Source organism: Anolis carolinensis, chromosome 6 (assembly GCF_035594765.1).
Source record: "Anolis carolinensis isolate JA03-04 chromosome 6, rAnoCar3.1.pri, whole genome shotgun sequence".
NCBI classification, from domain to species: Eukaryota; Metazoa; Chordata; class Lepidosauria; order Squamata; family Dactyloidae; genus Anolis; species Anolis carolinensis.
Window position 1 is genome coordinate 29,390,308 of NC_085846.1, and position 26,556 is coordinate 29,416,863.

The window sequence follows — 26,556 nt, forward strand, 5'->3', positions numbered from 1 at the left end:
AGTGGAAACGGGGGCGTGGCCTCGCGTAGCTTCCTTCTACCGCTACTAGTGTAAAGCCTCGTGACTTGAAGGTTGGGTTATTTCTCTGAAAGCTGCCAGGTTCGAATCCCACCCGGGGAGATCGCGGATGAGCTCCCTCTATCAGCTCCAGCTCCATGCGGGGACATGAGAGAAACCGCCCAGAAGGATGGTAAAACATCAAAACATCCGGGCGTCCCCTGGGCAACGTCCTTGCAGACAGCTAATTCTCTCACACCAGAAGCGACTTGCAGTTTCTCAAGTCGCTCCTGACACGAAAAAAAAAGCGCGTTCACTCTGTAGAATGAGTGCAATTGGACAGCCCTTGAACCGTCATGGCTCAATGCTAAGGAATCATGGCAGTTGTGGTTTGACAAGCTCTTTAGCCTTCTCTGCCAAAGAGTCCTGATGCTTCCCTTAACTCCAAATCCCAGGATCCTGACTGGAAGGGCCCTCAGGCTCCTTCTATACTGCCATATAACCCAGATTATCAAATCAAATAATCTAGATTATCTATTTTGAACCAGATTATATGAGTTTACACTGCCATATAATCCAGTTCAAAGCATATAATCTGGATTTTATATGGCAGTTTAGAAAAGGACTAAGAAACTAGAGCTGATGTGGTCTATCCAATGCAATCTTCTGAATCAGCCCCCCCACATAACCCCAGGAATAGACTTAAAAACCAAGACACCAAGAAAAAAAATGGCCCTAAAGTTTCAGTGGTTAAACCAGGCTGTGGCATCTATCCAACTTTCAGCTCTTGGAACTGAGATGCAAAATATCAAGACAGATTTAATTTCCAAAGCATCTCATTTGGAGAACGCTCTCTTTTTCTCCTATATGCACACACACACAATTCTACCTGGTTAAAGGAACTTGTATGGGGAGGACAAAGTATTGCAACCCATCCTTATTATTCAAGTATCCTTAAGGGTGAAGATTCCCACAAGCAGATTCCCACAAGGTTGCTCCCAAATAACTAGTTGTTATTGATGCCTGGGAAGGCTCAAATAACAATTACTCCCTTAATATTTATCATGCTTGGTCATATAGCACCATTCGATCTGGGATCCACATGCATCTACTCACTGTCATGTTTTAGAAGGATTTTGGTGTGTATCATCTGAGAACTCAGACAAAGGTGACTCAATGAAACTGCTGAAATTGCATTTTATAGATGCTCATTTATACACAGAATGCATTTATACATCATGCCACAAAGAACAATATTAAATGGGCATAAACTTTAATACCTCCCCCTCCACCCCTCACCTGGGTCCTTTATATGATAATGTACTGCCTTTCCCTTCCTCTCAGAGCCCGTTCACACAGCCAGAATATCAAGGCAGAAAATCCCACAATATCTGCTTTGAACTGGGCTATTTGAGTCCACACTGCCATATATTCCAGTTCAAAGCAGATAATGTGGGATTGTATTCAACTGTGTGGAAGTGGCCTTAGATATCTGAGGAAAGGAGGCAACTTCATTATATAGGATTTTTTGGGTTCACATGACAGTATGAACTGAGGCCCCATCTACACTGCCATCTAAAATCCACATTATCTGCTTTGAACTGGATTATATGGCAGTGTAGACTGAGAACAGGCATGTAGCTGGACTGAAGCCCCTCAAGCCCCCCCCCCCTCCTGAAATTCTCAAGGTGGTCCGCGAGAAGGCCTTAAATTTAAACTGTTATGTTTATTCATATCATGATCTGATCACCATGCTCAATATATCCCATATGCATAGGGGTATTGGGATAACGATACAAAAAGTTTGCTAGGGTAGACCCTCCCTCGCTCAGCCCCCCCCCCCCCCCCGAATCAAAATCCCAGCCCCCTCCAAATCAAAATCCTGGCTACGGGCCTGACTGAGATAATCCAGTTCAAAGCAGATAAACTGGAATAAGATCCTGGGACATGACAGTGTAGATCCAGCCTGATAGTGTCTCCTCATCTATGATGAAATGTCAGGCATCTTTGGTCATAAAACATCACATTTCACATGGTAGACTTTGTCAATAAGTAAGAAGTACATTTATATATTAATATTAATGTCCATAGACTGTTTCATCTTCACAATACTCATGGGTATACAAAAGGATACTGTAGCACTTTTAAGACTACTTTCGTCTGATGAAGTAGACTAAGGACCTTATCAAACATAGCACAAAAAGCGTTTTTAAAATCAGCAACCCATGATTTAAGAAGGCTAGATGAGGCCTGGATGCATACCCACCCCATCACTCCCAAATCTCTCCTTTCCATATCCAATAAAATAATGCACCTTTGACATATCACACTGCAGAGGGAGGACTGTTCCCAATCTATCCAATGTTCCTCACATCACTGACTTCCTTTATTTATTGACTTGGCACATCTTGCACAACCACACAAGTTTATGACCTCTGTCAAAATGCAGAAATTTAAAAACCTTTTTTTGGCTCTGTGGAGATGTGCAGTTCCTTTTTTTTTTTTTTAAAGGAAATATTCCCAGGGAAGTGGAAACATGAACTGCTTTATTTAAGATGATTCTCCGACTTCCACTGGAAATGCAATTCCAGTCAAAGAAGTTTGATGCAATTTCATCAAAGAAGAATTAAATGGGATAAAAGAATACATCCAAAATATGCTTCAAAAGACATGTCACTGGCACCGATGATGAGCTGCAGACAGATACACCATCACATCAAAAACTGTGCCTCTGACATATGCAGAGAAAGAAAGGTCAAGTAAAGTCAATTGTTTCCCATTTTACAAAAGGTAGTCAGGAGATCATTTCCCTATGAGTCCCTACAGATTACCTATGAAATGTTATGTGTTAGGATTTGTAGGCACCAGTAGGTAAATGGCATCAGAGATGGGGTATAACTGTGATAAGGTCCTAAGTGTGCATTTACATCATAGAATTAATGCAGTTTGACACCATGGCTCAAGGCTATGTAATCATGAGCGTTTTCATTCTCTACCATCTTAGCCTTCTCTGCTAAAGGGTGCTTGTGCCTCACCAAACTACAACTTCCATAATTCCATAGCATGGTCATTAAAGTATCAAGCTGCATTATTTCTATAGTGGATAGGCAGTCACCTTTCTACAAAAGCTTATGCTACAAAATTATTTCAGTCTCAGAGGTTCTACATTATCCCTTTGCATACCTATGCCAAACAACGCAACTATGTCTTTGAATTTTAACACCTGTGAAGTAGGAGAGTCTGAAAGATAGCGATAAGTCCAAGGTCGAGCAACGAGGTTCACACCGAGTAGGAACTTGTAGGGTCTCTCACAATCCTGGTTTGGGACTGTAACCATTATACCATATGGGCTCTTAAATGAACTGAGTTTAGGAATAATTTGTTTAGAATGAGCAAAGGGATATGAAATCATTGACATTTTTCTTTTTTTAGCCACATTGCAACACCAAAGCAGCAAAACAAAGATGATCATCATCGGCAAGACACCTGAACAGAATAAAAAGTGGAGAGAGAAAAGGCATCAAAAAAGAGAATTTGCAGAACTAAACATGTCAGAGCAAACATAGGGAACATATAGATGAGTTGCCTAACATTATTTCATTTTGTAAAAGTTTTTAAAGTGAAGCCACAATCTTTTCCTTCTCCCATTGCAATGCAAGAATTGTCGAATGCATAACAACTGCCATTCTTATGGATTTATTCATTTTGAAAATATCCTGTTTTTCTTCATAGTTTTGTGATATCACCCAATGTTATGCATTTTACTGAATTAATCATATACATCTGGATTACTCTAGTAGGCAACAGGGCTGTAACAAACAGGATGCAATGAATATTAATCACTTCCCACTCAGATGGTGCTTCCAGAAAAATTTATATTGTGCAATCACTCTGTCCCACTTGCTGAATTTCATTGGGGGACAGGAATCTAATGACTCTTTTACACTACACAATTATAGTGATAGGAGCCCACTATAACTGCAACAATTCCATCTTATGGAATCCTGGGATTTGCAGTTTTCTGAAGGCTATTTAGAAATTTTAGCCAGAGATCTCTAGTGCCATCTCTACATACTCATAAGATGTTGCTGTTATGTGATTTCAGTGTCCACAAGAAGTTCGGAGGTCTGGTATGTCTAACTTTCCAGAAGGCCAAATCAGACACAGACAGGTTGAAGGCAAAATCGGAGGTTTGTTCTCAATGGTCAGAGAGGATGTTGGTGAAGAAAGCACTCCAAAGAACTGACATACAACAATTGCAAACACAGAGCATATTTACTGTATTTGACTGAGTCAGCACCATCTGAGTGGGAAGATCAGAAACTGGTTAGGATCTGTTCCTTAAGTGGACCAGGACTCTGTCTGTCATCATCGCTAGTTGGTTCTTGCTTTGGTGGGAAACTTTAATAAACTGTCATCGGTTTATTTTGAAGAGCCTGTCAATTCATTGACCTGCTCCTGAGAGGGGGACAACCCGAAAGGAATGTGGTGTGGCAATCGATATTGCGCTTATGATAGGTTTAATGGTTGAGCTTTAGGGGATACAATGGTGATATTCAAGTATGAACAATGGGTGCTTTAGGATGACAGCCACTTCAATGGGTGTTGCCAAGATGAGTCTGGCTGGGGACATGGGAGAGGAATTGCTCCCACAGATAACCCAGATTGTATCAGGTGAAGCAGCAAAAGAACCCAGGGGCTCTGACACAATTGTGTGTTTCCCCCCAAGTTCTTCCAATTCATTGTAAAAGGATTGCAGTAATTTGAGGGATTGTTTCCTGGAGTCCCCATAGAGCTGTGCCTCATAATTTAGGGTCCAGTTTTTTTATAACATTGCCGTGATAGTTAAGGTAAAATCACTTTGCTCTAAGTAGGGTTGCTAGCTCTCAGGGCCTGGGGGATGAGGGTACACATTTTCCAGTTTTGGGTGGGCTTTGTTGCTTTGGAAAACTCCAGCTCAGCTAAGTAGAACAGTAGCTTGCTACAATAAACAAGGCTTAATTTGTATTGCAACTTTAAAAGATTCTCTAGAAGGTCTATGTGTTCATTTAGCTACCTACCTCCCTCATCCCAATTGTTGTGGCATCAGGGCTCATACTCCACTCTGCTAGAAGCAAGTAGGAAAATTAAATGTTCTCCATTAATAAGTGAGAAGAAATAATCTCATTTCACCTTGATCTGGGAACAGCCGATTCAGCTAGGATTTCTATCAATTTTCAAGCAAGAAAATAAAGGATTCCTCCAGGCAGGAATCAGCCAGGCCTTGGAGCTGCAAGGCTTTGCAATGTCAATGAAGGTAATTAATTGCAACACTCAGACTTGCTTCCAACAGACAAGAGTTCTTTCTCCCACCCTGGACCTTCCACAGATATATAAACCTCCCTTGCTTTGTTTCCAACAGACTTCACAACCTCTGAGGATGCCTGCCATAGAAGTGGGAGAAACATCAGGAGAGAATGTATCTGGAACATGGCCATACAGCCCAGAAAACTCACAGCAACCCAGTGTTTCCAGCCATGAAAGCCTCTGACAATACAAGAAAAATAGTTTCAATGTGTATGTTTAAATAACAAGCTTTGTGATTGACACTCACCTGTTGTTCTTGTGTATTCATTCATTTGCCACAGGCTCCTGGACCACCAAATCTCGCTCTTCCTGTGCCTCATCCATCCTGATGTTGCTATGATTCATTGAGACCCAGAGAAACACTGGAACAGTTCTCCCCACATTGATGCCTTTAGTGCTGAGGTATGACTGCAGGGCACGGAGAAACTACACGATGGGAAATCATATGAAACACTCCAGTTATTCCTTGCAAGAATCTGGATTTTTTATAGCACCTCCTTAGTTCCCTTTGGAATCTCTCTCTGTTTCTATGGTTTATCTACAACTATGGCTCGATCTACACTGCCATAGAAAATCCAGATTATTTGCTGTGAGCTGGATTATGTGGCAGTGCAGACTCGATAATACAGTTTGGAGCAGATAATGTGGATTATCTGATTGGATAATCTGGATTATAAGGCAGTGTAGAAGGGAGCTATATTGACCATCATTTTTAACCTGAAGAGATGATAAAATAGGTCTTTTTAAACATCTAAAGGGCTGGCATAAAGAGGAGGGTGTAGGTTTGTTCTCTGCTGCCCCATAGAGTACAACTATGTCTAAGAGTTTTAAGTTACAGACAGTTAGATTTCAATGTGTTGTCGAAGGCTTTCATGGCCGGGATCACAGGGTTGTTGTATGTCTTTCGGGCTGTGTGGCCATGTTCCAGAAGCATTCTCTCCTGACGTTTCGCCCACATCTATGGCAGGCATCCTCAGAGGGTGCCTGCCATAGATGTGGGCAAAATGTCAGGAGAGAATGCTTCTGGAACATGGCCACACAGCCCGAAAGACATACAACAACCCAGTTAGATTTCAATTGAACATTAGAAGGAACATCTTGATGGTGAGAGGGTATTGGCAATATAAGTGATCAGTTGCAGACATGATGGGATCCTTTTTTTGGATGTCTTGAAAAAGAGACAGGAGGTGGACCTGCTGGGTATACTCTGATTGGACCTCCTCCATTGAATAAGGGGTTGGACTTGATGGCCTATGAGCCCCTTTCCAGTTGTATGATGCTATTCTATTATGATGCTATTCTATTACTGCATTTGCTGTCCTAAGCAAAGTTGCCTTAAGGCCAAAACATCTTAACCGGTCTGCCACTGATTCTCTGAAGCAGTAAAATCTTCGGACGTATGCATTTGCAGGTGGAGGTGGCAATTGTGAAACCAGAATTCAATTATTTGCATGGTTGGAATGTGTAGTATGGTAAAGTCCAGAACATTATTCCATTCACCCTTTTACCATAAAAGGAACCGCTATTGTGTGTGTGCTCTGTGTTAAAATGCTATGTTCTCCTTCTCTTAAGCCAAAGAGGCAATACTGTACAATCTTCTGAACTTCTAACAGAAGAAGGGAGGGAAGATTTCTTGAGCCATCTAGTGTTTCACTTGGAGAACTGTCATTTTTTGGAAAAGCTGCAGCTTAGGCTGGATCTGAGCTCCCGCTGAGTTAAACCTGCTGAGCTACAGAACTTGCTGACCGAAAGATCAGCGGTTTGAATCTGGGGAGCGGGATTTGCGCCCGCTGTTAGCCCCAGCTTCTACCAACATAGCAGTTCGAAAACATGCAAATGTGAGTAGATCAATAGGTACCACTCTGGCGGTTAGGTAACGGTGCTCCATGTAGTCATGCCAGCCGCATAACCTTGGAGGTGTCTACGGACAACGATGGCCCTTTGGCTTAGAAATGGAGAGGAGCACCAACCCCCAGAGTTGGACACAACTAGACTTAATGTCAGGGGAAAACCTTTATCTTACCTAGGAGACACGGGAGAGCTCTGGGTGTCCCAACCAGTCAAATGTGGACAAACAATTCTCACTCTGAATCCAAAACCAACCAATAGGTCTTGAAGAGACAGTTTACTACTTCTGTGGACCAGGTCAAGATGATTTTCTGCCTGAACGTATAGGGTTGCCAAAGTGAAAATGGTATTTTAAACTTTGCGTAGAAGAGCAAATTTCAGCAGAGGTTGCTTATTAATTGACTGCATGCCAAGAGACATCTGCTGAAATTCCGTCTTTTATATAACCAATAATAATGCCTGCCCTGTTTTCTTTCTGTCAACGTTAAGCCTGGGAAGAGTACAATGTAGTTGAAACTTGTCTCAACAGTGATAATGGAACAGTATTCTCTACAGCACTTTAACACAACTGGCTAGTTTTTGTTATACAAAACAGGTCTTGTGGCACACTGTCCCTCCACCTCATGTAGTTTCTCTGACCTGATCTCCATTCTGCCTGTTGGTACAACCAGCCATTCTTTTGCATCAGGCTGAAGCACAATTCTGCTTTCTTCTTGTTTTTGTAAGGTAGATAGATGCTTCAGAGTCCTCAGAGCCATGTGAGGCATTGTCACACTCAGAGGAAATAGGATCTTGCGAAAAACACGAAACACGGAATCTGAGCTCAGAAGGCTTTTGACTTTTAACTGAAGTATCCCTTGAATGAACAAAAGAAGAGCAACAGGGCAAAAGGGGACAGCAGAGTGTGTGGATGAAAAGGCAGTGAGCTTCCTGTTTTGGAGAGCAAACTAATTAATGCAAACCTGCAGTAAAAATAGTTGGTATGGTATATGCTCACACACAGGCAGGGAAGGGAACTGTAAAGCCACAAACATGGTTTGTTTATTTCTAATTATGCTCACGTTTCGTCTAGGAATTGTTAGGTGAGGCCTTTTCCACGCAGCTGAATAAAATCCCACACTTTCTGCTTTGAACTGAAATATATGGCAGGGTGGACTCAGATAACTCAGTTCAAAGCAGATATTTTTGGATTTTCTGCCTTGATATTCTGAGTTATATGGCTGTGCGGAAGGGCCCAGAAGGTCTCAGCAGATATTCATCAGTTTGTTTTTGGTGATAGGAATATAACCATATGCTTCTCCAATAACTCCATCACAACCAACAGCTACTGAGGAATGGCCATGGAGAAAGAAGCTATCTTGCCAAAATGGGGAGTTCTGGGGTGGTATTTCCTCCTGTGGAACTTCACATGGTAAATGTAGGATCTTGGCCAAAGTGTGTCCTTGCATATTTTCCAATTCAGTTCAATGTAACCACTCTCATGTGGAATGAGCTGTCTTACCAGATCTCTGTTCCTTGGCTGGTCCAGCGCCTTCCACTCCTCGTACTGTTGGGGCTTTTTAAGCGCCCAAACCTGTGCATAAAGACACAGCAGGCTGAAGAAGATGAGTTGCAGTTGCAGGTTCATCCCTCCTAAAACAGCTGCCTCTAAGGAAAGAGTAACTGGAGAACAGAAGAAGGCAAATCATGGAAAGAACCATATTGGCCATCGTGGCTGAGATCAAGATCACACGTTGGGTCTTTTCCAAAGGAGAGAAAAGGCCAAACTATAATTTTATCTAGGGATCAAACTACAAATCTGCTCAGCTCTTTAAAATGCCATAATGCTTCTAGGCATCCCTAGAAAATCTTTGCAATGAGGAGGAAAAAAATGCACTCTGGCCTTTAGAGAAGGAAGACTGTTTTTGGATAAGTGGAGTAGATACAAGGGAGGGCAACATCTAGATAAGTCCTGGGCCAATCTTTTTTAGGAAAGGAATGGCCAGTTTTGTATAACCACAAACATATTTTAAAGCTGAGCTAGGAAAAATTACTATGTGAATTACAGTTCATAGAATCTCTGATCAAGCACTGTCATCAGTCGCTGATGTGAAGACTCACCTCTAGAATGTGTGAAAAAATAATTAAGAGAATTTCCTTCCTCTATAAAGTCATTTTTTTAACCATTGGGTAACTAATGAAATAAGTAGGATTGATTCCTAGCACCTGTCCTTAAAAAAAAAGTCCTTCCCAAGTCTTTGTTCTCTACTTAGTCCAAAATGTGTGGATGGGAATCTACAAAGTAAACAGAAATTAAGCCTGAAGTACATCTAGTTAAAACAATTGCTTCCCTATTTTTTATGGTGTCCACATTGTGGATTATAAGCTTCTAAGGTACAGACTTAGAATCTGGGTAGCAGGGTGAGTTCCTGCTATTAGTCCCTGCTCTGCCAACCAAGCAGTTTGAAAACATGCAAATGTGAGTAGATCAATAGGTACTGCTCCAGTGGAAAGGTAGCGGCGCTCCGTGCAGTTATGCGGCCACATGATCTTGGACAATGCCAGTTCTTCGGCTTAGAAATGGAAATGAGCATCAACCCCCAGAGTTGGACACGACTAGACTTAATGTTAGGGGAAAACCTTTACCTAAGGTACTGACATTGTAAAGCAGGAAGTACATACAGTCCTCCAGATGTTGTTAGACTCTTCTGTCAGGTCCTGCTAAAATAGCCCATCATGAAGTATGGTGGAAACTATAGTCCATCCTCACTTGAGAATCTTTATCCTTGCAGTAAAGCACTATGTTCACTAGATGGTATTATAGCAGTAGACAATACTATTCTACTCTGGACTTAAACTATAATAAATTAATACTACTGCTGGTAGTGTCACTGTTGTCATTTCCATTGATCGATATTGATAGATATAAAAATGATAAAATATTTACATTAATAACTTTGGAATCTTGTTGTTTAAAAATACTCATCCTTAATTGAATTGCCAGATTTTTTTGGACTACAAGTTCTTATCAATCCCAGCTAACTTGACTATGGGAACTAATGTCCAAACATCTGAAAGACATTTAGACTGGGGAAGTATCTGTGAAAATGAAATTAAATTTAAATTTGATAAAGCATCCTGTTCTCCTTATTTTTTGTTAATCCCGTCGTGCCTTTTAAAAATGTTAGAGGATAGCTTTATGACCAAGTTAGGGGAATTTGCTTAATTTCTGCCGTGCTTCCAGTTGAGCTAAGTTAAACTCCCATCCCATGGCTGAATTCCTTAAAAAAAAAAGTTTCCTTACCTCTTCTGCTGTATGTTTTCTGGATGCAATGTGTAGGGAGTCATGCAACCTTCTCCTCTTTATGTAGCTAGAAGGGGAGGGAGCAAACAGAATCACCACCTCATAGCTGTAGGTAAAGCAGGTAGGGGAAGGGACAATTCACATCCCTCAAGAAGATGCTCTGATTCTGAGAAAGGGTTCAAACTCCGTACATCAGGGAGTCACGTGCACTCCGTCTTTTGTTCCTACCACTCTTGCAACCACATCTCTTTATCTTTCAAACCTTTCTTCTGAATTTAAAAAGCCTGCTTTTTATTTTCTTTATGTCCATATCTATTTTTTAAAGGATGAGAATACATTTTCCCTTATTTTTTAAAAGAAGGGAGTGCATTTAGGATGGCACTTGAAAATATGCGCTTCTGAGAGCTCTTGTTTGTGTAGGCTTCGGCAGAAAAAATGGAATGCAAAGATACAGAATGGGGGACGCCTGGCTTGACAGCAGTGTGTGCGAAAAAGACCTTGGAGTCCTTGTGGACAACAAGTTAAACATGAGCCAACAAAGTGATGCGGCAGCGAAAAAAGCCAACGGGATTGGGCACCGCAGTTGAAGGGAGAGGTTGACAAGCTGGAAAGCGTCCAGAGGAGGGCGACTAAAATGATTAAGGGTCTGGAGAACAAGCCCTATGAGGAGCGGCTTAAAGAGCTGGGCATGTTTAGCCTGCAAAAGAGAAGGCTGAGAGGAGACATGATAGCCATGTACAAATATGTGAGGGGAAGTCATAGGGAGGAGGGAGCAAGCTTGTTTTCTGCTGCTCCTTCTTTGGAGGCTTTTAAGCAGAGGCTGGATGGCCACATGTCGGGGGTGCTTTGAATGCGATTTCCTGCTTTTGGCAGGGGGTTGGACTGGATGGCCCATGAGGTCTCTTCCAATTCTACTATTCTATGATTCTATGATTCTAGGCTTGGAAGATGTATCTCCACAAGCCTTGACCTTGCCCTTCTTTGACCACAGGGTACTGAAAACAAAGAACCAGTAGCCCAGGAAGGAAGGAAGACATTGCAGGAATGGCAGTTGAAGAACAGCCTATATGCAATCATGAAATCATTTCTCCCTTGGTCCATGACAGAACTCTCTAGAGCAGTAAGTAATTCCCCAATTTGTCCAGGTTGGGAAGAGGTGAGAGAGAGCAAAGTGTCCCGTCCCCCCCCATTCCCAGGAAATCTGGCCAACTATCAATGTATTGTCTCTGTGTGTGATCTTACAGTTGCCATTTTGATTGCCCACAATGCTTTAGAACAGGAGTGGATAACCCATGGGCCACATCTAGACCTTCTAGCCTTTCCTGCCACCTCACTCTTGGCCATTTTGGCATCTTGCAGTTACTACCCAATTTGGCACCTTTTAGTTGTTTACATGGAACTGAGCTACGCTTTAAGGCATTTTCCCACAGTCTTCCTCCTGAATTTACATGCATTGGATTGAGCTGCACTTCCTATGTTCGATGCACAAATGAATTGCCAGGGCATGACCATATTGTTCTGGCTTTGATGCCACCCACCTGTAGAATACAGCCCCAAGAGCCTGCCCTTGAGCTGAAATAAGTCTCCCACTTGTACCTAACACACAGAGAATTTAAGTTATGCTTTAGAACTGCAACTTATAGACTCCTCCTAGCATCACAACTAGTGCCATGACAGTCAGAAATCTAATAAACACAGTAGCAAAACATAGCAAGTCTCTGCTGCTGAATCAATACTATCAATAAGGAAGAGGCAGGTTGTTCCTTCACCCCACTTCCTCCTCAGCTGCACAATAGCAGCGAGTGGGTTTCATTCCCTAGCCATTGCATCGATTCACCTGGATGTGTTCTTGCTGGCCATGCACAACAGCAATCCAAACATACCTTCACCACCCTTTTCCCCATAGTAGAGAAGTGCCCAAGCGACTGAACTATGGCCAGAAATAACTGAGGCACAGCTAGGGCAAACTGTATATTATGACATTCAGGAAATGTTTTTTTATAACTATTCCTAAAAGTATGTACATTGCAGTAATAATACTTTTCTTGTCCTAAATGGGATGGTGGCCTGTGTCTGTGTCATGTAAACTCTTGGGAGTTACAATTCAAAATAACTTTTCCAAGCATCACTATGCCCCAGAACATAAAAAGATTATGAGGCATTTTCTGTGGCTCATTAACCTTTACAAAAAATAACTGGCCCCATTTTGATACTCATCTCCACGTGTCTCATGTTTTCTTCCATATTTGTGTGTGTGTGTGCGCAGTGTCTGTATGTTGAATTAACAAAAAGGGGCTGTGTTGCTGGCATTACGTGCTCCAGTAATTTGCTTTTGGTAGCTTCCCTCTGATGGATATACCAAATGTATATCATTTTACTAACAGCACACAGTTGATTCTCCCACAATGGTGAGGGCTCCTGCTATGGCTGTGAAAGGAAAGAAGGAAGATGGCCAGCAGTAGGGACCATCTCTTGTTCCTTCTCAATTTGGAACCAGCAACTTTAGCAAACTACAGGGGTACAAAAGAGAGTTCCTCCTGCCAATCCACCTCCTTCATAGTCACAGCACCAATCCCATTCATTGACGGGAAGCATAAAGCTATATGCAACAAGTGGTTCTGCTCTATGCACACCTAAGATCTTGGTCAGATTGGTATCCTGTTCGTGACATTCAGATATGCAAATGCATCTTACACCTATGTCTTTTGGTAATTGCAGACCAGAACCACCAACATTGTAGGCCAACCACCAACATGTAAAGACCCCACGAAGGTCTCTACTGCTGATAGAGACAAAGGAATCAGAGAAGCATATAGCTATGTTTTCATGGCCAGATGCAGATTGATGACATCAAACACTGAAGCCTCCAAAGAATGTCACAAGAAGATATTCTCAGTCTGTATTCAGCTATGGGAATATAGTCTGATCTGCTTTGTTGGCCCTTCCCTATTGCTCTCTACCAGCAATAGAATGGCTTGTATGGGAGGCAGCTGGCTATCAGCAGAACCAGGAGTCCTGGTGATGGTGAGAAGAGAGTCATCGCAGAGTTCTATGTGCAAAATGCTTTTGCTTACACTCAACCATGTAAGATCTCAGCCACAGCATTATAATGCTCCTATGTAATGAGTGCCATTACAAGCTTCCTTTCAAGAACTGAACTGGACAGTAGCTAACCCTGCTTTGTGTTGGCTCTTCAAAGATGAATCAATACAAAGGCTCAAATGATGGAAAAGGAGTCCATTAGGTTCACACAGTTCCTAGGGAAGCCTCAATTTCATATTTCTCAGGTTATCACGCTTGCCATGTCAATCTATCCATTCTGAGGCATGGGAAGTGTTCCCAAAACATAGATGAATTTCAAACATTCACAGAAAATGTATACATTTTTAAACTATGCATATATTTCTTCGTGGGACTAGAAAAAATATTCTTGCAACTCAGTATAAAATTGGGATGGACAAGAATGACCAAGGAAAGCACACAATGGTGCAATGAAACAAAATTTACATATTTTCACAGTAAGACTGTCGGCACTGTAAAATACATGGTGAAAACCAGTGGTTGTACTTTCACCCTGTCGAACTCTCTCACTGAAGAAATTTGGCAATTGGTGTTAGAAATGTCCATATATTTTTTTAAAAAAACCCACATCTCTAATCCTTAAAAGCTAGAAAGATAAACTACAAAAGTTGAGTATTAGAAAAAACCTACATGGCATGGGATGCCAACTCAGTTACTTGACTTGGTTAACTGTTTCATCAATTGCATAGCTTTTTTACCCTTGTTTTATATAAATATGATAAACTGCATGATTCCTGCTGTTTACAAGATATAGATAACAAGTCACAGATAACTGCTGACTGTTGCCATGCTCCTCTTTTTTCCAAAAGAGCTCCCAGAAGATTGTTTCTAGGGTCATTATACAAAGGGCAATGTAACAAATAGTGTATTAAATCTTCTATTTCCCCCGACTCACAAATACAAAGTTGTTGGGCATGAGCGATCCCTCTGTATCTTCCCTCTAGCCAGCCTGATGGCATTGTTTGGAAGCACAAGGCTGTAAATGTTTTTCTAAGGGCTACAGACGTTAAGTCTTGAAGATCTTGTTGACAATATTGGTCACTTTTTAGTAGAGGGTACTAAATAGTGAAAAAGATAAAGGTTGTCTTTTAAAAAATGTGAAGGACAAGAATAATGCCATTATGCTTATGTCTTACCACAGGTAAAAACATCTTTATATGGATATTAAATCAAGTATAATTACAGAGATCAAACATTTTTGTGTGGACAAAATATATACATCCATTATGTAAACTTGCCCCTTTGTCATTTAAGGACCACAAGGCACATTGAAAAGTTAAGACAGACTGAAGAATATATAAATCAATAAAAATAAAAATGTTGACATTATAGTTTAATTGTATTTGCCTTTTATACCAAAAACCCAGAAGTGCTGTGCGAAAGGTCCCAAACTCCACTTCAAGTCAGTCATAGAGCCATCATCACAGGAGGACGTGACTTAAGTGTTTCCCTCCCAACAATGCCAATTATTCTTCTCTCATCTTGTAGGCTTGTCCTGTCAGAAAAAGATATCCTGCACAACAATTTCATGCCTAACTTTCTTATAATTGCCCCTCAGCTCAACCAATGAATCCTAGGACAAGAACTGCTTTCAATTTGGTATTTTTAAAGTCTTCCTCCTAGCAGGCAAGCAGGAGAAACTGTGCCTAGTCTTTCCCCCCACTTTTTTGGTTTCAAGCCCCCTAAGGTTGTAGTAGCTCAGGTGTGAAAATGTGTGGTCCTTGAGACTGTTGGACTACAACTTCCATCAGCCCTTCCGAATAGCGAAGAGAGGAAGTTACATTTAATTACACTGGAAGGCTGTAAGTTTCCCATTCTGCTTTAGACTCTCAAATGCTTGAATACTTCTTGACTTACTTACAAAAGTCCTCTCCTTCAGATGCATTTTAGGTGTTAGGGAAATGGCATAAAAAACCACACTGAGCTTGAGTGCAAAGGATAATGAAATGTGGGGAAGGAAGAGCATCAGGCTAGGATGCCAATGGTATTAAGAAAGGTACTGTTATCACCCATAGCTCTCCAAATCTAAAGCATCATACCCCACTTTTGAGTACTGAGCTCAATTTGAGCCAGCTCTAGAGCATGTGGATCACGAGGACCACTGATCCTTAAGAGCATGTGCTGAGTTCCTGAGCATGATCATCAAACACAAACACAGGGAACTTGGATGCAAATTTTCCAGGCCAAAGAGCTGTACTTTCAGCTAGGCTTTACCTCTGAAGTCTTTCTGACAGCTAGCATCCCCTCCCCTTGCCTCCCCAATCCCAGTGCAATAGGGGAAAATAAAATGTGCATTCAAGAAAGTACTGTGACAAGCTGGTTAGACTCAGCTCTGGAACACAGCACCAAGACAAGGAAAGGCCAGTCCAGTACGTGGCATTAATGGTCCAAAGAACTCAAAAGAGTCTGTCCCCACAGGAAGCTTTTGTCACATAGATCTCAAATGTCCACGCTTCATTGCTGAAGGGTAATACTTGAGAAATATCTTTGTGACTATCTCCAGTGTGTTACCAACAGCCTTGGTTGGGTACCGTTTCCCATTGTAGATAAATCCCCTCTCCACTTGGAAAACGGCTTGGTTGAACTGGTTTTGGTGAAATGGTGTCCCTGTGTTGAGGCATTCCACCAGGGTGGAAACAAAGAGGCTCCAGCGTACTCCATAATAATCCAGCACCAGACCTCCGAGTTGCTTATTGGCATAGTCCAAAATATTGCCACTGGGCCCCCAGAGGGTCAGCTGGTTGCGCGCATTGAGGTCATACAGCTCTGCCTCTCTGTCGCTGGTGGCTGTTGAGCGGGCATCCTCCAGCCAGCGGCCGAGCAAAAAGCGCCAGTCACTGGCCAAGAGATTGTCCAATTCTGGGAGAAGGTCGTAGACCAGCACGCCACCTGCTGTGAGGAGGCGGGCTAGCATGTGGCTCTGGAACGCCTGTTTGATCTCCTGGTAATAGTCACTCACCAGCTGCTGCATGGCCTGGCGTGTCACATCTGCCAAGTCGTAGTTAAAGGTGCTGCTGGTGCCAAGCTCTTTGGCTGAACTCAGCAGCAACCTCCAAGCTTCATAGACGTCACTCTGATTGTACCATAGCTCCATGTTCATCCGCAAAGATGGACGGTGTACCAGCGGGCTGTGGTTGTGGTTGACGCAAACGCCCGAGCAATTGTAGACACTTTGCAGCAGTCTTTGCCAGGCCTCTGTTGCCTGTGCGTTTGTGGCACCATAGCGCTGCGTGGCATATGAGGCCACCCACTGCTGAAGATTCAATGGCTCCTTACACCAGCCCAGGTCCGTCATCAGCTCATACATCACATCATTCTGTTCAATGCCTTCAGGGGTCAAGCCAATGCCTACCATGGTGGAGTTGGGGAAACCTCTGGCTTTGAAGGGACCCTGGTTGATGCTCTCCACTGTGCCAAAAAGGCCATGGTTCCCGCCAAAGTTCTGAAGCATGCACCAGATGAAAGGCTGCCCATAGAAGGACTCTGTCCAAGAGTAGACAGGCTTGGATTCGGCAAAGAGGTCCAGCACCACCATCCTGCCAAGAGGCACACCCTGCAAAAGGGCTCGGACTTGGGCTGGCTGCCAGAAGTCTGGTTGGTGCTGGAAAAGCCAGCCCTGCATCAACCACAAGGCACTGGGATCAGCTGTGGGGAGAGATGTTGCAAATCATTACAAGAAAAAATAACAGGACTTACTTCTATTTGCAGATTTCTAAAACATAATCATGATGATGTGCAGGAAACTGATAAAAGGATTTCCTAGGATCTTTTTTTAAACCATCTCCTTCCTTGAGTTTCGAAAAATCTGAAAATTCACAGGGAATAAACCAAGACAGGAGGAATATCATTTGGAGATATAGATTATACACCCAATTTACACAGACAACACAGAGGCTTTTCTCCAATCAAGATGAGGTCACAGAGAAATACCAACATGGGCAAAAGAATTATAGACTAGTTTTGATTGGAGGAGAAAAGGCAGGAGGATAATGATGAGACAAGAGGACTTGCTGAGTCCTACCTCCTGTCATGGAGCGGAAGACAGCTGCGCTGACCTGGGAGAGGTAGGCAGGATCCGAGGAGAGTGGACGCATCTCATTGAAGGTGTCGGCACTATACACATGATCTGTACCAAACTCCTTGATCAGTTCCTTTAAGAAGAGAGTCCCAATGACCTGGAACATGGGATCTTCAGGTGATAAGAGGTAGGCACATGAGAAGGTGCAATCAAAGTGGCTCCAACTCCCTAGCCGTGTGACATTGACCCGAGGGAAAACTCTACAACATGAAAAAAATAAATTCAGAAAAGCACTGCAGCATCAACTTGTGTGCAAAATACTGGACACTAAGCCTTTGGTAAAACAACTCAGAAACTCCAAGCTGTAGAAGATAAGAAGAAATGAGAGTGACAGGTCTGCTCTTTTCAACAATGCCAGAATCAAACCTGCAGTTAACCTTCTCCTCTCCATAATCCTATTCCAGCTGTGTTTCCTCCTTGATCACTTTTTGACACTGGGTACCCACCTGATCTTGGAAGCCAAGTAAACCAGCCCTGGATAGTATTTGGATGGGAAACCCATAACAAATACTAGGGCACATGGGGACAATTTATTTTATACCCATAGACCACAAAGGCACCGCTGGAATATGCTATTCACAACCTGGTTTAGATGGGCCAATAACCTGACCTATCAACACCGATGATCTGTTCTTGTTATCCCAACCCCACTGCTTACCCTCACAAGAAGCATGGGCAGTATTTACCTTAAAATACCACGAGGGATGTGCCCAGAGAAGGCTGGCAGTACTGTCAACATTCCCAAGGTCCGCATTCTCTCCAGAATCCTGTACTGGGAAGATAAAGAGAGCGGGATGGAGCAGGAAAATGAGGCTCACAAAAGAACCTGTTTTGTGTCTTGACTAGTAACATTCAGAAAAAGGCCCATGTTTTAGGATGAGTATTGTGAATTCTACAGCTGAAACATTAAACTAGGCTTTAGTTTCTGGCATCTTTTTCTTTTATTTAAGTCAAGCTATTGGGGAGAGAATGTTGTTTGGACAGCTTTTTGATTGGGTGATGTGTATACATGGTTAAATCTCCCTCTTACACCGTCTTCAGAGATTCCAGTGTTATAAGCGATTATACCATCTTGAGGAAAAATGTAGTTGGGACTCTAGTCACGCAATAAGATTAAAGTTTAGAAGGGGAGCAATGGTGGAATGAGATTCCCAAGTGTAAAGATATAAGGATGAACACCAAAGTCAGGTGATCCATGTCACAGAATGTTTTCATTTCTAGGTATGGATGTGAAAGATAGACCATTAAGAATGCTGGTTTTGTGGGGAAATAGCTCAAATGAAAGATGGCACTGCAGTTGAATTTTACAGACCATTTTACATAATTATCAAAAATAAAAATATGATACATTCCAGCTGAAATTTAATGTAAAAATCAGATACCTTTTTAAATAAATGTAGAAAATAAATGCTCTTGGGAGATCAATGTTATTTACTTGCTTCTGTCATTGTTTCTGCAAATGTTCTCCTACTACACCAAATGTAAGCTTCAGCCTGTACTGCTGTCCTGGAGGAGTTGGGAGCCAAGATATAATGGGGTTTAAATCTCATTACTTTGTACAAGATATGTGACCAAGCAAACATGGTTTCTCTGTGTCCGATGGGGTCCTTTACTAACATGTTGCATACGTTTTTGCCATTTCGAAATGGTGAGACTTTCCATACTGACTAATCAGGGCCAGCCCTGCCACTAGGCAAAATATTGGCCAATGCTTTTGTGTATAGCTGCTGGGTAACGAAAGCTAAGTCCAAGTCTCAGACTTTCCTGCACCTTGTAAACTAGCCTGCTATGTTTCAGAGTAGCAAAGACCCTATCCCATTGCCAGCAATGAAAGAAAATTTTACTGCCAAATCCAGTTAGCTTCTGTATAGAGCAGTGGTTCCCAACCAAGAATTAAAATATGGTCCGTGGCCTCACCGTTACTACATCGTTGCAATGCGAAACCCTCTTATAGTGCAGAGGCATCAGGGATGTCAGGAGGGGAGAGCCTGACTACCCATGAAAGGCATGACAACAAGCCTCCTGACTGCTGCTTCTCCTCCTCCTCCCTCTCCCTGAGTGGAGCCGTTTCATGTGGCGCCTGGAAGCAGGGGTGCCTTGGTGTCTTCATTTTTAGGCCTGTTCCTGGGGTTATTTGGGGTGCCAATTCAGAAAATTGCATTGGATAAACCACATCAGCTATAGATTATTAAATATGGTTTTTTGTGGGCAAGCAGATGGCGACTACTGGATGGCATATGTTCTGTATTAGAAACTGGAGCTGATGTGGTGTATCCAATGCAATTTTCTGAATCAGCACCCCAAAAAACCAAACCAAATTTAAAGTTGACCAAAAACTGATTCATAATACTTTTGATACTAATGTTAGAGAGTGGTCCCTGGTTAAAAAAAGGTTGAGAACCACTGCTATAGAGGGAATGCCAACTTGTTCTTTGCCTCAGAAATCAAAATACTATGGGATAACCCTGATATAGTGAAAAACAACTGAACAGCATAGGGAACAAAGGATGTACCCCAATTGCCAGAGTACTGTATTGACCAAGAGGACCACTACCAAGTTCAGGACCAGGTACCTGTAGGTAGAGTTGTTTCAGATGCCATGACAGAGGCAGTGGTCCCGCCCAAGTGTGCAGGTTTCCCATCCGGTTCCATGCCAGGAAAGCTGGGCCAGTAAAATATTCATCAATTTCTGACTGGTTCAGACCCAGAGACAAATATACCTGAAAAGAAAGAATTGAGGTAATGAAGCTTAGTTGCTATGAGCTGCTTTGAGAAAAACTGTTGCCTTAAACTATGGTGTAAGACACAATGAAAACAGTGTAAATAACATATTGGGTACCCTACCCGCTGCCAGATGGCTTCCTGCCCAGTGAATGCCAATGCCATATTGATGCCATGGAGGGCCATCCAGTCGATCTCCCGTTCCCAGCGGTCCCAGTTCCACCACACGTATGAATAACTCTGGGTGCAGACATTCTGATAGAAGCGAAACCTTGGAGAAAGATTCATAGAACTGTAAAATACTTGTTTGTTGCCACCTTCTCAGTCACTTAATCAGAACATCTGGAGCCATTTGCTGAATGCATGCATACCCTTCCTCTAGAATCACAGAGTTGGAACAGACCACAAGGGTTATCCAGTCCTACCCCCTGCCATGTGGTATCACACAATCAAACACTCCTGACAGATTACCATCCAGCCTCTACTAAAAAAAACTTCCAGAGAAGGACAATTCGCCATACTCTGAAGTAGAATATTCTCTCATCAAACTGCTCTTACCATTAGGAAGCTCTTCCTAATGTTGAAGCAGATTCTCCTTTCCTACCATTTGAATTCATTGCTTTATGTCTTACTCTCTAAAGCAGCAGTAAACAAGCTTAGCCCCTCCCCAAAGAGACATCTTTTCAAATATTTCAACAGGATTAACAGGTCTCCTCTCAGTCTTCTCTTCTCCAAACTGAACATACCCGGTATTCGAAGCCACACTTTCAACTTCAGAAAAAGCTGTGATAGAATTGTCGTATATCAGAAATGACTTGAACAGATACAACAGCAACAATGCATACACCAATCTATGGAGATCTGCCAAACATTTTGTCCATATGTGTGGGAGGGAAAGATTTGTGTCCCTCATTCCTTCCTACTCCATTCAAATAGGTCCACCAATCTCTGGGACGATCTACAGATGGGCTCCTACCTGTGCATTTGGACTCCTTGCATGTAGGACATTATGTCAGTTTCTTTCAAAGACCAGCTCAATTAGCCAACCTCGTTAGAAGAGCCGTCCCTTGGCTTGTAAGCAGACAAAGGTCCTGGCAAGAACATGGAGGTTGGCAGGGTGAAGGGAGTCTTGCGTGACTTGAGTATTTGTGCCACATGAAAGGGAAGAGGTCGGTGATGGTGTCATGGAAGGGCCTTGGAAATATGACTGTCCCATAAAACAGCCAGGGAATTCTAGAATAGATTCAACCCCAGGCCTTGCCCAGCAAGCTGAGGCGGCTAATCTGCATTTCCTGTGATGGCCACAACAACTTTTGTTTACACAACATGCTCACACCACTTACTATTACTACTAAATCTGCTATGACTGCCTTTTTGCGGTTTCTCTAGCACTGTGACCATTTGGTCTTGGCTCAATGGTAAATGAGTCATTTGCAAGGTTCCTGATGCTACTGCTGTTTTGCACATCAGTTTGGAAAAAGAATATGTGCAGCAACACTACTTACTGCCCTCTCTTTATCAACAGGAAAAATGTAATGGCTTCTAAGGAACACTAGCAGGTTCACCAACAAAAACAAAGTGCAAAGCAATAGATCAAGGGATAAGCGCGCCAAGACAATCTTATAGACAAACACTCAGTTGAGGAACTTGTTATCAGTACCAGAATTAGATGTAAATCTATTCAATTTCCACCCTACCTTCCATCCCAATAACCCAGTGGTTCTCAACCTGGGGTCCCCAGAGGATTTTGGCTTTCAACTCCCAGAAATCCTAACAGCTGGTAAACTGGCTGGGATTTCTGGGAGTTGTAGGTCAAAAATATCTGGGGACCCCAGGTTGAGAACCACTGCAATAACCTAATTTAGGAGAGCTTTTTGTAATCCAAAATATCTGTGAGCCAGTCACAGAAGTGGATTTTAACTTTTTGTAAGCATCACTCTGTGTAAATACAAAATCAAACAAATACTGAAGTTTTGTTCCTCAACAATTTTTCCTTCAAATAATATTTTTACTGAGGAAAAGTGTTCTAATCATACATCAAGTAAACCACAGACTGCATAGGGAAGCTGATGAAGAAACACAACTACAAACTGTCTACAGACCCACTAAGAAAACCCAACAAATGCTATTTTCAGCAAAAGACAAAAGGGATCCTCTCACCTCTGCAGGAGTCTATTGTATACTATGCAGCTGTGGACAAGTCTATATAAGGATCACCAAACACAGCATTGCCCAAATACAAATAAAGGAACATGAAAGGCACTGCAGACTAACTCAACTAGGGAAGTCAGCCATAGCAGAGCACTTGATTAATCAACCTGGACACAGCATATTATTTGAGAACACAGAAATACTGAACCATTTCTGTGGTGTATAAACCCCACAAGTCTAATTTCCAATATACTTCACAACCTCTGAGGATGCCTGCTATAGATGTGGGCAAAACATCAGGAGAGAATGCTCAGGCCCCTTCCACACAGCTGAATAAAATCCCACATTTTCTGCGTTGAACTGGAATATAAGGCAGTGTGGACATAACCCATTTCAAAGCAGATATTGTGGGACTTTCTGTCTTGATATTTTGGGTTATATAGCTGTGTGGAAGTGCCCTCTCATACAAAACACAAAGAGGTCAAAATGTTGGTACCAATGAGATGTTTCTCCCCAATCTGTGCGTTATTTCGCATAATCGCATACTGCATTGTAGAAGAATTGCATTGCATGACAAAGAAAGTGGCCTCTGATGTGTGATGACAAAAAATCATTACAAAATCTGGTGATGAAAAGTAGGAGCTTTCAGGTCTCAATGAACTCTGGAGTCAAGGTGAAAAAAGAATACTAGATCCAGGTGAAAATACATTTAGATCCACAATCCTCCTTGACCATATATGGAGCAATTCAGGCTTCGATTAATATACTATGCTCTTGATATAAGTTCATCAGGACAGAAAAAAGTCTTTTTAATTTTCTACTTCCTTACTTTGGTCTCATTTAAGAAATAACCCTTTTCCTGTTTTAAGATCATACTGCGTTGTACAGTACAGAAAAAAACCAACAATCCTATGATCTACTTCATGAAATGCATCCGGCTACATAGCAGCGTAATCTTTGCTACTTCCTGAATTGACATGATCTTTTGTTCTCTTTTTTTCCACCTCAGTGTTTTTGATTTTTTTTGCAGTGAAGCTGCAAGATTCTTTTCAATGTTTAGTTGCCAGGAGCAGGAATAAGGGAACATTTGATTTGTTAGTATATTTATTCCAAAATATTTTAGTTCAACTTTTGAAGAAAGAACAAAATAAGCACCCATCACTAGACAACCAATATTAAGTGAAAGCACACACATTTCCATACAGTAGCATTGAACTCCTATGAAACAGGTTCTTTGAAAGAACCTGAAGATGGAACCAGTAATTGCTCTCCATTATGAAGATATACATATTGTATCCCCAAAATAAAAAGGTTCCGGGCTCAAGCTACTCGGATAAGATACTATATACCTTCTTATCTTATAATTATTTCTAGCTGATTATTTTCCAATGGGATATAGAGATCTGAGTGCTGGAGAATGACTGTTAGACCTTAGAACCCCCCCCCCCCCCCCCCCGCCGGGCAAGTCACACTCTCTTGACCTCAGAGGAAAGCTGGGGCAAATCATCTCTGAATAAATCTTGTCAAGAAAACCCTATGATAAGATTTGCTTTAGGGTCACTATAGGCTGAAAATGCCTTGAAGACACGTGACACATAACAATCAATAGAGATTTATAGGTTTTTATATCTATAAAAGATACATTTTGAAACCTATTGCTGGTGGCTTGTGAACAGGTTGTGAAACAGTGAGCTTTTTGCTTTTGCTTTTTGGTGTATTTCTTTGCCAAGTACTTTGCATTTTTATATTGCCATTTGTTCAGATTTTTTTTCTTTTTTATATGAATATGGACATTTTGGCTTTGTTTTTGGTTTTTTCTCTCTCCCTTTTTGATCCTTTTTGGATCTGAGTTTTCCCACTTTCTATGCAGTCGGGTGTTCTCACTCTTTCGATGTTGATTTACTCTATCTTGTAGGGTAAAACTTCTATATATATATATATATATATATATATATATATATATATACACCAAATAAATAAATAAATAAATAGAGATTTATAGGCAGATACAGGAAAATCTTACTGATATATGATATCACATGAACATAAATGTACATTGTAGTTGTTTTTGTTGTTGTTTTTTAATTTGTTTATTATATGTTGATGTATTTTAATTGCAGTTTGTGATTTTAATATGTTGTAAGCCTATTTGTGTTCCGTGAGGGAGAAAAGAGAGATCTAAATAAATTATTATTATTATTTGTTCCAAATAGTTTATCAAAAGCCCCATCTAAGGAGTAAGTCCCGTAATACTATAGGAGTGATATTTGGAATTAGGTTGACCACGTTGTTGTCGCCGTTGTTGTTATTATTTACTAATACCCTGCTTTTCTCTTTTGATCGAGAACCACAGTGACACATTGTGGATGGAGTGACTCTGAACTTTAACTCAGAGATTCCACAAGTACAACATTCCAAGTCACTGCATCTCCATATCATGAGAAACGGGTCAGATTTAATTCAACATGGCACTTCTTAAGGTAGGGCTGAACAGCATGTGGCCCTCCAGCTGTTGCATTGCAACTGCCATCAGCAAAGGCCAGCATGATGGGAGAAACAGTCAAACCAATCCTGACTGTATGTTTCCTAATCCTATAATGTTTTGTTCGATTAACAATGGCTGCATCTACCATATACTGTCAAATTAATGCAATGTGACCCAACCTGAACTGCCATAGCATCCTGGAAGTTGTAGTTTTATAAGGCCTTTATCCTTTCCTGGCAGGTCTACAGCCGGTTTGAAGCATGAATTTTATACTCATGCCCTGTGTTTGAAATCTCTGCATTTCACAGAAATAGATTTCAAAATGTATCTTTTATAGAACTACATTTTAACATGTGTGTTTACAGAATTTTTGCAATGTTTGCATGTTTCACAGTGCTGTGACCCGCCTTGAGCCACTAGGAGAGACTGGTAAGGAATAAAATAATAATAATATATTTATTTATTTGGGAAATTTCTATATCGCCTTTCTCCAGTGGACTCAAGGCAGTTCACAACAGCAAAATGCCGACAGATCTGGACCAAATTTGGCACACATACCAGATATGCTGAAATTTGATTACTGGAGGGGGTTTGTGGGAAACTGACCTTCAATTCAATTCAAAAAGTGACTTTTTCAAAGGACAGGTACCCAAGCTAGTACAATATAAAATAGATTACTAAAATTAACCCGAATAGGTTACGTAGCGCTCCCTTGTAGGACGCTGAAATTATCATTAAAATAAGTAACAAATACTCTAAAACTTCCTGGATTTATTATTGTTGTTATTCTTATTCTCTGCTGGCGCATCCCCAAAGTACAAATCCAAGGATTCCATTGCACTGAGCCATGATAAACTGTGTTATAACTACAGTGTAGATCAGGTATGGGCAAACTTGGGCCCTTCAGGGGTTTTGGACTCCAACTCCCAGCATTCCTAACCGCCTCAGGCCCTTTCCTTTTCCCCCTCAGCCGCTTAAGCGGCTGAGGGGGAAAAGGAAAGGGCCTGAGGCGGTTAGGAATGCTGGGAGTTGGAGTCCAAAACCCCTGAAGGGCCCAAGTTTGCCCAAGCCTGGTGTAGATGCAACTCCTCCGCCGTCCTTTCCCGACTGGTGGTCACCTGTTGGGGCTGGTGACGAAGATCTCGGTAGGGACCGGAGGGAGGCGATCCGGCAGCTTGAGCTGCAAACCAGACCAGGAAACGTGGCAGCCGCAGAAGTCCTTCAAGTAGCGGTAGATCCCCGAAGCCGCGGCCACTCCGCTGGAGCCGGCAACCTCGACGACCCCCGGCGCCCCGGAGCTCAGCCGGTAAGTGTCCAGCCCGCCGGGCCCGGCCAAAGACCGGTTGACCGACACCGCGAAGGCGGAGGCAGCCCGAGGGCCCAGCAGTCGCTCCAGCAGCTCCCGCACCGCCTCCGCCTGCCGCGTGTCCTCCATCTTCGGCTGCAAATTGACCGAAGGGCGAGACCCGGCGGCCACGGCGGCGATCGCCGAAAAGAGCAGCCACCGACGGAGCGCCATCACAAGGCCCCCACCGGGAAGCCAACGTTCTAAAGAGCCGTCCTCTC

The 26,556-nt window shown here is 42.2% G+C and overlaps 1 protein-coding gene and 1 long non-coding RNA gene across 2 annotated transcripts; one reads left to right on the top strand and one right to left on the bottom strand.

Annotated features, from left to right (window-relative positions):
- The first annotated feature begins 17 nt into the window (after window positions 1-17).
- Window positions 18-18,564, top strand: LOC134299898 (uncharacterized). The gene is made up of 4 exons (XR_010007154.1): window positions 18-190; window positions 3,430-5,745; window positions 11,466-11,594; window positions 13,193-18,564. It is a non-coding gene; the product is annotated as an uncharacterized LOC134299898 (long non-coding RNA).
- On the bottom strand, window positions 14,681-26,556 carry naglu (N-acetyl-alpha-glucosaminidase). The gene is made up of 6 exons (XM_062983999.1): window positions 26,109-26,556; window positions 20,478-20,625; window positions 20,207-20,353; window positions 18,320-18,405; window positions 17,577-17,833; window positions 14,681-17,200 (listed from the first exon to the last, which is right to left on the bottom strand). Exons 1-6 carry the CDS (start codon window positions 26,507-26,509, stop codon window positions 15,984-15,986), a joined length of 2,256 nt encoding a protein of 751 aa, XP_062840069.1. The 5' UTR covers window positions 26,510-26,556; the 3' UTR covers window positions 14,681-15,983.